This window comes from Podarcis tiliguerta, assembly GCF_965153285.1.
Source record: "Podarcis tiliguerta genome assembly, chromosome: 3".
Taxonomy (NCBI): Eukaryota; Metazoa; Chordata; class Lepidosauria; order Squamata; family Lacertidae; genus Podarcis; species Podarcis tiliguerta.
In genome coordinates this window covers 53502644-53517691 of record NC_139536.1, presented here as the reverse complement: position 1 = coordinate 53517691, position 15048 = coordinate 53502644, and the positions used below count along the sequence as shown (strand labels likewise).

Genomic DNA, 15048 nt, shown 5'->3' with positions numbered 1-15048 from the left:
GAGCCTGCTTGCTTTAAAGGAACCAACCGGACAGGAGCCGCTTACACTCGTGTAAGTGGCTCCTCTCCTCTCCCACTTTGCTCCTTTAAAGAAGCAGGCTCTCTGTCCCTCTCTCCTCCCCACTCAGCGGCTCTTCTCCCGCTTTGCTGTTTCAAAGCGAGCCACGGAGGAGGGAAGGAAGGGGAACCATGGATTCTCTGCTCACGACTGCAGCAGATCCCCCCCGCCACCCGTAGGCATTCCCTCCATAACACGTACAGACATTTCCCCTTACTTTCTAGGAGGAAAAAAGTGAGTGTTATGGTGCAAAAAATACGGTATATAAGGGAAGGAATAGAAAAGAGACGTTTGGGCCATAACTTGGGACACGTGTAAATTTGCATACACACAGATATTATAGTGCAAATATAATGAGTTTACATTTCACTAAAGAATATGGCTTGGCCTCTTGTAAAAGATGAGTAAGAAGTTCTATATTAGTTTTAATTTTTCTACCCATCTTTCAAATATTAGCTCTGAGTTGGAGATGTGAACAGCTCTTCATAGAAAAGGTACAGGAAAAGGGCACCAAAATGAAAAGGGAGCTGAAGTAACTCCCATACTAAGAAATGTTGCAACATTTGGGTCTTCTTAATTTACAAAAAAGGTGAGTAAGAGGGGACATGCTAGAGGTGTATAAAATAATGTCTGGTGTGAAGAGAGATGTTTTCTTGCTCTTTCATACTACTAGCTACTAGCCAGGTTCATTGAATAAGGCTGAAAGGTGGGAGATTCAAGACAGGAACTGTTCACGCACTGCATAGTTAAACTGTGGAATTCACCATCACAAGATGTGGTGATGGCAACAAAGTTAGACGGCTTTAAAAGGTGATTAGACAAATTCACAGAAGATAGGGCTATTAATGACTACTAGCAAAGATGGCTATATGCCACCTTCAGGATCAGAGGCAGCATGCCTCAGTTGTTTGCAAACAATAGAGAAAGGTCTATTGCCTAGTGTCCTTTTTGTGAGCTTTACATGCAAGTCTAGCTAGCCACGTGTGAGAAACAGAATGTTGGACTAGATAGGCCTTTGGTCTGATTCAGCAGGGCTCTTAATCAAATGTGAAACGTGTGTTAAAAATCAAGAAACTTGTTTCATTACCCACTATAGATTGACTGATTGATGGACAGACAGACCAAGAATGTACCAAAGTTATTTGGTGATTGCTGTGGTTCAATCTTAGGTCTGTAAATAATAAGGTATCTACCCCACCACCACCAACAACTCTTTTAGGATGAATAAATAAATACTGTCTTATTTTTATTGCAAATACCTATGATACCTAAACAATCTCAGGTGTGTTTTGGGGCTTTTAACAGTCCAATGTATATATTTTTTCTTAAAGAAAAGATATGCCAAAACTTAAACCAGGAAAAAGAAGATTCACAGAAATATTAATGTTGCTACTTGGTCATTAAGATAAAGATCAAGATCATGGTATGAAAGGAAAACCAAATACAGAATCCTCCACATGTACGACACCCACAGAGTAAGACATATAATCCAGACCACATTGCTCCCCCAACAGGGAGATCCAGGAGCAAACATAGACCCCAGAAGAGAATACAAGCTCTTCTGAGCTACACTGAGCTACAAGCTTGAACGTAATAGTTATTCCAAAGCAGTCTCAATTATTTCAGTGGTTTTAATTCTCAAACAAACAGTGGTGGTTTACCAGTGTAAGCAGTAAGGCCATCATTTCCTCCAATGCATATTCGTAGCTCTCTTCAGAATACATCAGAGATCAAGAAAGTGTTTGGGGGTTGGGGGGGGGGGGGTTCCAGCAAAAATATAAAATATGATAGGAAACAGCCTGGCACTCTGAACTGCTTCTGTACACTTTGTGTATTAAGCATCCTATCTGTAGAATTATTTAAAAGTTTGCAAAACTGAAACATATTGTCTGAACTTAAGGACTGAAATGCAAGTTTGGAAGGTTCCATTAGCACAAATAACACAATATTAGAGCACTACAGGGTCATTCCAGCTAAACGCTTAACAGGCTCAGCTTTTAAAAAAAGAAGTGAAAATACTCTGACAGAGTCTACAAAGACACAGTGCTGAAAAATGACACCAAGCAATTGCTGCCAACAAAACCATGTCAGAGCAAACGAAATGCCACATACAGAGAGACAGAGAAGGGGAATAGTCATTAACAGTGAGCACCATCCCTAAAGGCATATATTCTTGCCACAACATTCACATAGAAAGACACATCCAGTACAAAGGAGGGGGGGGGGGAATAGAGCACCATCAGGAAAGGAGCAGATGGCACCACATACTAATGCAAATGACATTAACATACACAACTCTCCATTGGTGATCTCAAAAGACACCACCATAGTGATCTCAAAAGACAAAACAGATCTGCAAGACAAACAAGTACCCTGTTGCTGGCACAAATGAACATTAGCATGACACAACAACAGCACATGGCTCAATAGGCCAAGAGAAAAAAGCACAGACTAGCTCACTCTCTGTTCTTCTCTCCTACAGATGAAAAGGACCATCTCCACTATGCAAGAAACAGGAATTATCACGAAGGGACGTGGGTGGCGCTGTGGTCTAAACCACAGAGCCTAGGGCTTGCCGATCAGAAGGTCGGCGGTTTGAATCACCACGACGGGGTGAGCTCCTGTTGCTCGGTCCCTGCTCCTGCCAACCTAACAGTTCAAAAGCATGTAAAAGTGCAAGTAGATAAATAGGTACCGCTCCGGCGGGAAGGTAAACGACGTTTCCGTGCACTGCTCTGGTTTGCCAGAAGAGGCTTACCACATGACCTGGAAGCTGTACGCCGGCTCCCTCAGCCAGTAAAGCGAGATGAATGCTGCAATCCCAGAGTCGTCTGCAACTGGACCTAACAGTCAGGGGTCCCTTTACCTTCAGGAATTATCACACCTGAAATCCAGAATGTCTTACACAGAAAACATTCTACTATTTCCCACCAAATTCTGAGAATCCCCAAGAGTACTGTTCAGTGTTTATAGAGGGGTATTTCCAGATGCACAGAGAATGGGGGAAAGGCAACACTGTACAGAAAACCTCGCAACCTACACGGGGGTTACATTTCAGGGATAGCACCTAAAGCCAAAATCAAAAACAGTCAAACCTCATTGGGTTCAATGGCAGGTGGGCATGCCAAAGCTTTTTTCCCTGGAACTATGCCCCCTTTCCAATTTTTTTTAACTGCCACACACTTAAATCTGAATGTGCGTAAGTTAAATACATTTAAGTTGCAGGTTTGCTGTTACTGCATTTAGAAATAAAATAATTTTCATGCATTAAGCTTCTTACAGTACTTGAATGACTTCTGATTGTTTCAACCTGACAATGTAGATCAGTCTTGGGCTACTACATGACCACTACCGCTAGGAAATTTGCCTTGCTTCTGTATCTCTTTAGTACAATAACTAAAACCCATCATCTCATTACTAAAAGCACGAATGATTGATTTAGTGTCCATACCAACCTTGTTGAGTGAATTTATGAAACGTGTTTGACACATTTGTATCCTAGTTTCCTTCCAAGGAGTTGAGAACAGCATACATACAATTTATCAGATGAGGGTCAATAAACTGAGACTGAATCCCAATTAAAACATGAGGTTTTGTGGCTTGGTTGTTTCAAGATCCAAGAATTAAGCAGGTGCATTGATTAATATCCCAGATTAATCTCCCAATTAATACTCAATTGACTCTGCACTACTGAGAAAATTTCTGCTTATCATTTTAAGTCATCTCCAAATCAGCTTCAACCAAGTTTGATTGGCTCCACTGCTGTTAGTGTTCAGTAGCTTTTCAAAGCAGCATCTGACAACTGGGCTTGTAGCAACTGAGTTGAAAATGACCACATCAATTTACAGTGGTACCTCTGGATGCGAACGGGATCCGTTCTGGATCCGTTCTGGAGCCCTGTTCACATCCTGAAGCGACGTCTGCACGTGTCGCGATTCATCGCTTCCGCACATGACGCTATTTTGAGCGTCTGTGCATTCACGAGCAGTGAAACCCAGAAGTAATGGCCGCGGAGCGTAACCTGAAAACGCTCAACCTGAAGCACATTTAACCCGAGGTATGACTGTATATTCATAGCAGTGCTATAGGTTCATTCATCCTCTGCTAGTGCCAAGCTTAATCTTCAAGTCTGCATTCCTAGTCTGGTATTTGTCACATCCCTAAACCTTTACTTAGATCCCATGTTGACTGTAACTGGCTACTAATCCATGGGCAAAAGCAGCTTTTCAGATTACATTCTTTCTCTGGGCATCTGTTGGTCAATCCTCAAAGTGCCAGTTAGCTGTAAATCTTTAAATTCGTGGTACTGTCACTGATCAACACTAATGCCTATAGTTTCAGGAATTCTGTGCAATTCATTTTGCTTTGGGGGATTTTCCTCACATAGCGGGAATCACTTTACAAAGGCAGGCTGCATTAAAATTGCAACACCATTTGAAAAGAGGTACCATTTGCAAAGCCATGGTTCAAAATGGTCAGTTTGAAGAATTACTCAAAAAGAAGTTGGTGATAACAATTACTCAGTCTTTTTGAATTTCAAAATATCACAAACAAATCATACTAGCAATCCAATTCTGATACATATTCTTCAGCAACAATATTACTGTAACGTGCTGGCTGATCTATTGACCCATCTCTTGCTTTTGGCTATGAGACTGGTACAAGAAAACTCCTAAAGCTATGATAAAAACCAGACACACGCGATTTGCCTGATGAATTCCTGTCCTTCTCAAGAGCAGGGGGCAGGCAACTCTAGGCAATATTTGCCTCAGGTGGATACAGTCAATGAGCAATTCCCTTTTCAGGATCTTTGGAAGTAAATCTATAGTTGTGTGTGATTTTAGCACTCATTCAGTCCAATTTCTCAGAATCAGACAGCACATTCAGCTTGCATTTATGTGCTGGTGGCTTTGCCATTTTAAGTTTGAAGCTTTAATTTCTAATTCTTAGTACTAAAGAAAGAAGAGACTCACCTCTGGCTTTGGAACAAAAGCTCGACCTGGAATTGTGAAACACTTGTGAACAGTGCACAAGTACTGAGACATAATGGAAAGTCTGCTTCGCTGCCTGGCTCCTGTACTAGCTGTCAATCTCTGTGAAAGAAAACCACTTTTTGGTGAGTAAATTCATTCCAGCTAATTAAGCATTAACTTCTAGAAATTTAACAGGTGATATTTAACTCGCAAAAAACAGAAGAGACTTTCAGAGCATTCTCTTAATCAGAAAAACGATCAAAAAGCTTCTGAAGATGTCCATTAATGTCTAAAAAGGGCATGTGTTTTATTTATTTATGTACCGCCCTTCACACAAGCCACAGGCATATAGATAGGCATATGATAGGCATATAGATTTTTAAAACCAATAATCCTTAAAAATACATAACAAAGCAAAGGGCCCAAGCTGGGCTGGAAAGGACAATCCCCGCCACAAGGGGCTTGCAGTCCATACTAATCAATGCCAAGAGCAAACCCTTTTTTCAAGAGGGATCAGCACAGCTCAGGAACACAACTGGAACCAATCCCAATAGGGCTTCCACTTAGCATCAAAGTTAGGCCTACTGGACCAATTTTGACAAATGGCCCAGATATCCCCATATCTATGATGCAAGTAGTGAACATAACTTCACTATGGGTCTCTTATACAGTGATACCTTGGGTTTAATGTACTTTGGAATTAGCGAGTTCGAGTTGCGCTCCGCGGCAACCCAGAAGTAACGAAGTGCGTTACTTCCTGGTTTCGCCACTTGCGCATGCGCAGACGCTGAAAATGACGTCACACACATGCGCAGAAGCACCGAAACGTGACCCACGCATGTGCGGACATGGGTTACGTTTGCTTCTAGATGTGAACGGGGCTCCGGAACGGATCCCATTCGCATCTAGAGGTACCACTGTACAAACAAAAAAGGTCCCTTTGTTCGCTAAAGAGTTTTTCATCTAGCAAAGGTATCAGATAATGAAAGATGAAATAAGTTTTCACCAATTCCCCCTTTGGCCTAAAACTCCCAGGACCATTATCCACAATGTACTGAAGGGTTTCCCAACCCACCAGATCAGATCTTTGGGAGACAAAAGAGGCAATTGGCCAAAATCACCTCTTCTATTAATGGAGGTATCTGTTGGGTCAAAAGCCCTTCTGCAAATGGACCTGCATAACTGCATTCAACTTGTTATTCCTGGGACTGGACACTTGGAGCTTGTTACTGCAGTGTAATGTTATCTGCACTGGCATATCTGAGCTCAGTTCAAGATACTGGTTCTTGAAATAATGCCTTCTGAACTGGGTATTTGGATGACTCCTCTATATATGCCTCATGTATTCCATTTAACACATGAAGACTGTAGTTTGGTGTATGTCTATCAGAAACAAGCTCTTTCCAACAGGCAAGCTCTCCCCAGTAATTTCAGGCATCAGGCTTTTTCAGAAGTCTTTAGGGACTGGCTGAAGTTGTCTTTAGCGACTTATTTCTATGGTTGCATTTACAAAAAAAGAACAATGTTGGGCCAGAAGCAGAGAAACAAGAATTAAAATCTTCTCTTAGTCATGAAGATCAGACATTGCATCCCTCATCTCTCTCAGGGAAACCTACTTCACAGGGATATTGTGAAAATAATGAAAGGAGGAATAATGTACAAAAGCCTGAGCTCTTTGAAGGAAGGACTGAATAAAGATGTACTTAAACTTGAAAGTGTGGGGAGAAAAGCTTTTAAAGACCAGAAAACTTCCACCAAATCTAGCTCATTCTATTACCATGATCATACCACTGCATTTCCTGTAGCTTTGTTCCTAGCAGACAAGCACAAGAAACTCACTGTGCATGCTATTTTCCATCTCATTTAAGCTACATTTTGTGCAGAAGCACTATAATCTACATGTCACACATAAGGGAAAAAATTGATCACATATACAGCTGGTTACAGCTATATAAAGCACAGACTCTTTATTTCCTCCTAGCTGCCAACATATTGTTCCCTTTCATTTCCAACCTATTTCAGAATTACAAGTCTCATCCACTGGCCAGATCACTAAGCTTAGAAAGCAGTTCACACTATCAAATATTTCAGCAAATCCAACACAGCATTTGTGCCAGAAACCATGTGGATTGAAAACTGATAAAAGGGATTTGTTTTGTCTCACAACTGCAGCATCTTAAGAGGTTGGTGCTGATGATGATCCTTACACCATGGCAATAACATTAGGAACTGATATTCAACATTCATAAATTGCACTATGTAAGATGCAATATATAAAAGGCCATCTTCAATACCAAATATGACTGAAACAGTGACTTCAACAAGGTGCTGGTAGCATACACACTTCCAAGGGGAGGAAGTGCCACAGACAAGGTGCCACTACAGAAATTAGCTCATTCAGTGTCACTACACTGGGCAGCTTTCCCTGGTGGTACAAAGAGTCTTCACTGCATTTCTTAAGGCTCCAGCAAGATCATATAGGGAGAGGAACTTGCTCAAGTATTTGGATGCCAAGTGGTTTAGAACTTTATAAGTTAACAACATTTTGAACTGGGGCTGGTAGTGTATAGGCAGCCAGTGCAGATTCTGCAGAACTGGAGATACGTTCTCCTAGTACATTGTACCAATAAAAATTCTGGTGGTCATACTGAAAGTTTCTGCTTCCAGAAACAGTACATTACAGTAATCTAGTTGAAAGGTTAACAGAGGATGGATTACTGCGGCAAAGTTATTCTGGTCCTGGAGTGGTTGTAGCTTGTGAACAAGCTGCAGCTAGAAATAGGCACTCCTTGCCACTAACACCACCTGGGTGTCAAAAGACAATGATGGATCAAGAAGTACCCCTAAACAATGTACCAGCTCCTTTGGGAGGCAACCCTGTCAAGACTTGGCTATCTTATAAATTTCTGGAGAAGAGAACCAATCAACAATTTAGCTTAGATATGCCTTAATTTAGAGAATTTGTACTTGCAGAGTTGCCCTCCTAAAATGGAGAGCAAGCTCTGCCATCAACCAAATTTTGGGCGACCAATCTTGAAGTCAGAAAACAAAGTTAGGAGTGTAATTCCAGTTACAATATTTAGTTACTTTTATAGCTCAGTGCATTTTGTTTATTTTTATTTAGGAAGAAGAAATGGATTCCCCTTGGAATGGTTGTGGATGAAAGTGGTAATGGTTCCACTACTGTGTTTTCATCCTAAGAATGAATTCAGTAAAACGAAAAGCCAGAACTAAGGAACTTCAAAATAATACCTCTTGCACTAGGAAGAATTTAGTCTAACTTTTATATTAGCACAGCATGCAATATAATTTTTGTTACAAAAAGTTTTTCCCTACAAATCTTGAAGATTGAAAGAGCAACACACTAAGATGTACAGCAGGGGTCAGCAACATGCGGCCCATGGGCCAGATGCAGCCCACGATGACCATTTTACCGGCCCACGAGCCATCCCTGAACCAAGCTAAACCGGCACAGCGCAGGGACTTGCTGAGCAGCGCCAGAAATCGCGTCTGCGCATGTGCAGATCCTGGAAATCGCTTTTGCGCAGGTGCGATTTTTGGTGCCTGGGCATGCGCAGAAGCGATTTCCAGTACTGCGGACATGCACAGATGCCATTTCCGGCACCACGCTGAGCCGGTCTGGCCCACAGACAATATCCGCAGGAGTGATCCAACCCATGTCCGGTAAAAGCCTTGCTGACCCCTGATGTACAGCATATTAAATGTCTCCCAAAAAAACAGAAGCAAAATACAACTAAGACATTTCTTAATTTAGATATTAGATCTGTTTCTGGTTTAATAATTTATAAGGAAGTAAGAAGCAAACTTACCTGCCCAACTTCCTTCTGAAAGGTCAATGTCATCTGTGTTCTACCATATCTAAAAGGTCCATCTCTCTTTGATATATTCTCAAGCCACTTGATTATTAGGGGAGTTGAAACACTAAAAGGTAGATTTCCTATAATATGTATGTCTGGTGGATCTATAAGAAAGTGTGAAAGAAAACATTTTTTTCATATCTCTATGTGATTAATTGATATTTATGTAAGAATGAAACACATTTTCACTACGGGTGGGAATTGGCCACAAGATTTGACTTACCTATGGGAAGCAACCTTCCTTTCGGCTTCCTTTGCTCTGTGCATTTCCATTATCTGGGACCATTAATTAGATCTGTTAAAAATGAACCTGTTTCTCCCCGCCTCCAAATGACTAAAAATAGCAATATATTTCCCCTTTTTCATATAAGGAGATGACATTTGCAGACATATGACCCCCTCCAAAATGGATTAAGTCTGCCAATTGGTAGGCAGATACATCCAGCAACCCTATTTTTACTATAGAGAATACAAACTATTCATTACCACCTGAATATTTTAGCATGCCTGACGAGACATTTAGTGTCATGTCTAGTTTAGCGCTATGTTTGCTGAAAGATTCACACATCACACATTTGATGAAGCCTTGTCAAGGTATATGTAACCAACCAAAATAAATACAAAAGAAAGTTTTAAAAAATCTATTGGAAGGGGCCTGTTACAACTTGCTTGGGTTAGGCCCAGAAAAAATTCTGAGGGTCCCATACATTTTGTTTGTATGTTGTTGTTTTTAAAGTACGCATTTTATTCAGGTGAATGTTAAAAAATGTGCAACAGATCTCCAAAATCTTTTTTCCCCTGTAATTTTTTCTTATTGGCTGAGGTTTCTGCCAAAAGTTAGGGTAGTAGGAAGGTTCAGTTTATTTTTCATAATGAGAATGCACTGTCCCTTCTTTCAGTAGCTTCTCAAGTTAAAAAGACGCAAATGTTCAATCAATTACTAGTTTTTTTAATATCTGCATATGCCACTAAAACTGCAATCACCAACAGCTAAAAATATTTGATAGCAGGGTGGAAAGTGAATTATCTGAACCACAGTGGGAGAAGACCTGCAGATCAGGAATTTGAGGCAAGTTTAAAATGGCAGTCTGGGAATTATAGGATAGGACGGGGGAAGAAGTCTTCCTATCATCAATGTCTTCCATTTCCTCTCTAAACACATGAGATGTAACCGGCTGTGTTCTTAGATAAATAAGGTATACTATTCATAGTATCAAATTATAAATTTCAATGGAAGTAACTCATAAAGTTCAACAAATGAACAAAGCAGAAGACCCAGTGGATCAGATCATTCTTTAGTCAGTTCATGCATAAGGTCCATCCATGTAATGGTGACTATTCCATCTGTCTGTTCGTAAAGTCCAAAAAATCCACATGAAAGGTTGCTACAGTTCCACAAAATCCTTACACGGAGTCTAGACAAGGATTTCCAGAATATTGGCCTTGTTTCACCATCCTGGGCTTCACCAGTACTTAAAGCTCTAAGTAATGCAAATAAATACAAGATAATGATCTCACACATTTTACAGCAAAAATAATATAAAACCATAAACAACTGTACATACCATATGTGACATTACAGGACAGTGGATCTTATGGAATAACAGTAGCTGCGGTAAGTAGCAACTGTTACAAAGTAGGGTTATATGGACAAGCACAAAATTGATTGCATTACAGGTGTTGGCAATCCACAGATACAAAATATCTTTCTTAAAGTGACCCATATGGCACAGCAAAAGTAAAACCAAACTTAATCCATGTTCAGATGATATACATGTAAACATTAATACAAACTCATACATAAATGTAAACAATTTTTGGATCTAAAGTAATGGCAATCCACAATGCACAATTAAGTACTCCAAATAAACCACTTGGAAACAAACTTAGTCCATGCTACATGTAAACATTAGTACAAATTCACACAAAAAAACAACTATAATCAATTTCAGTATTCAGACCTGAGGGATGTAAGGAATTGAATAAGAAAATAAACCAAGTTTCTTTCTGCATAAGGATTTTTTTTAGCTCGTTCTGCAGGACCTGAATACGTCCAAATTACAAAAAATGTCAAGTCCTCATTGGAATGAGATGTTTCAATAAAATGTTGCACTAAAGAAGCATCTATTACATTGTTCCTGATCCTAGATTGGTGTTCTGATATTCTTACTTATCCACAGGGACATCTAACCATGCACAGGCATTTGCCACATGTACTAATCCACGTGTAATTTACGTGATTAGATGTCCCTGTGGATTGTTGTATGTAGGTCATACTCTGACCTATCAAAGTAAGAATGAGAAGCATCTCATTCCGATGAGGACTTGACGTTTGTTGAACTTTATGAGTTACTTCCGTTGAAATTTATAATTTGATACTATGAATAGTATACCTTATTTATCTAAGAACACAGCCGGTTATGTCTCGTTTGAGTATGCTTTACATGACCATAGGTTTGTTTGTTGTTGTTTTCCATTTCCTCTCAGCAAGAATTAAACAGCTAGAAAGGAAACACCCAACTTCTAAACAAGAGTGAAACCAAGTGTCAGAAACTGGTAAATACCTTGAAATTGTATCAATACACTGTCAGAAGAACATGTGTAGAAAAATCACTGCTTCACAAGGTATTCACCAACCAGAAACAATATCCACAATTGCTTTGAGGAAGCATAATGTTGAGACGAGTATACCAGTCTCCTAGCACTCACAGATAACCGAAACTATACAGACCACTGAATGTTCCATTCATCCAATAAGCAGCTAGCCATTTTGATTACAGAAATCTTTTTTAAAAAACAGTATTCTGAATCACTGTAGTTCTAACATACTAACCATCTTCCCAGTTCTTCATAAGGTGTTCTGGAAAAGCTTTGCCTAATTTATTATACGTTAAAATGTCTCCATGAACAATACGAACTTTTCCTGGAGCTGCATCAGACAACATCTGTGATTTTTCAAAGAAAAAAAAAAGCAAGAATAAGAGAAGGGAGCGAAATAAAGTATAGAAAGAAGAAGAGACAGAGACTACAAAGTCCTCTATCACAAATATATCTTAACCCTTATTCCACACACAGAAGAGTGAACCCTCTCAGCTCTCTACCAACTGAGCTATCTCACCAGGGACCTTCCCACTCTTCCCCCAACCTCCCACCCTGGGAGATCCTCTCGACGCTGCCCCTCACGTAGGGGTCTTCATCTTCCATCCATCACCTTCCTGTGTGTATCTTTATATCAAAGCACGAACATGGGACAGATAAAGGCCTCAATATTCGTGATTAAGGGTGAGACTCAGATAATATTTACTGTAAAGAGAATACAATTAAAAAACTAACTAACTGCTGAATAAACAGGACTGTGGCAAAACAACTGAAATGTTATTTGGCACAGACTTAATAGGATATCCAACTTTTAAAATAGGATATTCAACGTTTAAAACAGCTAAAATTGGAAAATTACTATCAAAAGTCTTGTGAAACATTTGGATACCTGAAGCCCTGGAATAAAACGAGGATCTTTCTCAATTAACAGGACTTCTGCAACACCAGCATTCAAAATAGATCTTGTGATTCCTCCTGGCCCAGGGCCTACCTCGCACACATGCGCATCTTTCAGACTGCCAGCTTTTCTCACTATCTTATCTGCAAGAAAGGACACACAAATTAGTTCATCCTCAATGCACAGAGCTCATTAAGAAAAGCAGTTCAATGAGTTCATTTCAGAATGGAAATCAATGATTGCATCATCAAGTTAATTAAATTGGATATAAATTGGACTAAGACATCTATCACAAGATGTATGTACTTGGTATTTAGTATATAAGTTTAACTACAAAACTTATTTTAACTGTATTAGAAGTTCCTCTTTCATACAGAGCATGAAAGTTAGGGCATACACTCCCTAGCCTATACATGTAAGAGCTGTTCGACAGTGGAATTTGCTGCCAAGGAGTGTGGTGGAGTCTCCTCTTTGGAGGTCTTTAAGCAGAGGCTTGACAACCATATGTCAGGAGTGCTCTGATGGTGTTTCCTGCTTGGCAGGGGGTTGGACTCGATGGCCCTTGTGGTCTCTTCCAACTCTATGATTCTATGATTCTATGTTTACCTGGGTATAAGTTCCACTGAACTCAAACGGACATATTGAGGACTCGGCTACACAGCTGCAAATAAAACGTTTTAAGTGCGTTGTAAAGTGCAAATACGAATGTGACACTAGATGGTGAAGGTGAGCTACGGCAAATTCAGTACATTTTTCCAGTGCTTTTTTTCTGGGGGGATGCAGGGGTACACATACCCCTAAACATTTTGTGAATCTAAGTTTGGCCTCATTGAGGGGCAGTATTTCAATATGAGTAAGGAAATGAGAGTACGCCTAAACATTTTTTTTTTCTGAGAAAAAGCACTGCATTTTTCAAAATGTTTTTTTAAAAAGCATTTTCACAGCGTGTTTTATATGTGTGTAGATTCCATCAGCATAAACATATAATATGCTTGAACTGTAAAAGTAATAAATTTTGTTACAGTTTGCAAACATTTTCTCATTAACTATGACTTTGGTTTGCAAGCTTTTTTAATAAAGAAAAACAATTACCAGCAAAACTGTCTGCAAATGAACAAATATGGCCTTCTAGGTTCAAAAAGGCTTACCTCTGCTTAAAACTTTGTCAGATTGTACGATGTAGTTTTCTTCTTTCCTCCATGCTCTCTCTCATTTAGTGATTCATCTGACAGGCTTAGTTTCAAGAATCACCTTACTTTGATTCAGTTGTCACTTCATTCCTAATCCTACCCTGGCATGACAATGGCACCAGATTTGTTTGATTAGCAGATCCTGCTGACCAGAAAGAACTGGGCCACTTTACATCTACTTTTTTCATATTAAAAAATCACTGTGTAATTGTTAATGAAATTTAGGTTATTTACTGGCTATTCACATAAAAAAAGTTCCCACCTCTCCAACTTCTCTGTTCAAATCGCTAGAACTTGGCAAAAACTAATCTTTCTGGGCCCTCAGACAATAATGCAAAATGGCTGCTGTAGGTGAGCCTGTCTATTCACAAAATGACTGCCAAGAAAGTAACAAAACTGATTACCCTGCATTCAATCTCTCTCACACCAGATCTTCACAAATGGACATCTGTTCTCTCCCAGACATAGTGACTGGAAGTGCATTCGTATGTAACATATGTCATATGTTTAACAAGTCCAACAGTCAAACCTATGCCACATAGTTGTGCTGCCTGCAAGCGCTCCAGTTGGAGAACAGCTTTTACCAAAGGTGTTGTGGGTTTTGAAGACACTCGAACTCAGGACGCAAGGGAGAAACGTGCTAGGAGGAAGGCACGCTTGGTAAATCCACACCATGATCAGCTCCCACCCAGAAACCAATGTCCCCACTATGGAAGGACGTGTGGATCGAGAATTGGCCTCCACAGTCACTTACGGACTCATTGTTAAAACTGTGTTTATGGAAGACAATCTTACTCGGCTACGAGTGATCACCAAAGAAGAATAAGACAGTGCAAAGCTATCAGGGAGAATGGTCTAGCGAACTGGTTAAACACGTGGCATTTGGTTCACAGGAATTACATCGCCACACATGAACTCTCTTCACATGGTCTACCTCACTGGGTCACTGTGAAATTAAGAGAATCATCAATCTCACTAGTGGATTCAGTACGGGGCACATTGTTTATGTTTCAGTTTGCGTGATAACCTGGCTCCGCATAACATAACTTTATCCATTAATTTATATCAGAACACGCTATAGAGGTAAATTGATAGCCCTTGACCTATGCTACCATACTGAAGTATTCTAAACTGTAGACATTACATAATTAAGGCCTGGAGTATAGGCAATTCCCCGTTTATGTGCGTTCAAGGCATGCACAACCGTGACTACATACATCGTCACGAACCTGGAAGTGGCAAAAAAAGAAGCACAAAAATGGCCACAAAAGAACACAAAAACTGTGCAAAAATAGCATCTAGTGACCCAACGAGCCTTAACAAGTGCAATTCCAGGAGCACTGACCCTGGAGAGGCCTGTGAAGAGTTGGGAGTTTTGAGTGAGCAATTGCGGTGGAATTGCCTATATGGAATATTTTCATGAATCATGCCATATCTGGGTTTTAATTGTGCAC

At 40.0% G+C, this 15048-nt stretch overlaps 1 protein-coding gene across 7 annotated transcripts in view; it reads right to left on the bottom strand.

Annotated features, from left to right (window-relative positions):
• Positions 1-15048, bottom strand: part of TFB1M (transcription factor B1, mitochondrial) — a 34122-nt gene that overhangs the window by 16005 nt on the left and 3069 nt on the right. For all 7 annotated transcript variants that reach the window (XM_083434241.1, XM_083434242.1, XM_083434239.1 and 4 more), the window contains exons 3-6: positions 12396-12547; positions 11742-11853; positions 8861-9012; positions 5031-5150 (exon numbers count right to left, since the gene is read on the bottom strand). In XM_083434241.1, the coding sequence (XP_083290367.1) occupies positions 5031-5150; positions 8861-9012; positions 11742-11853; positions 12396-12547 (536 nt within the window). The remainder of the gene's footprint in view (positions 1-5030; positions 5151-8860; positions 9013-11741; positions 11854-12395; positions 12548-15048) is intronic.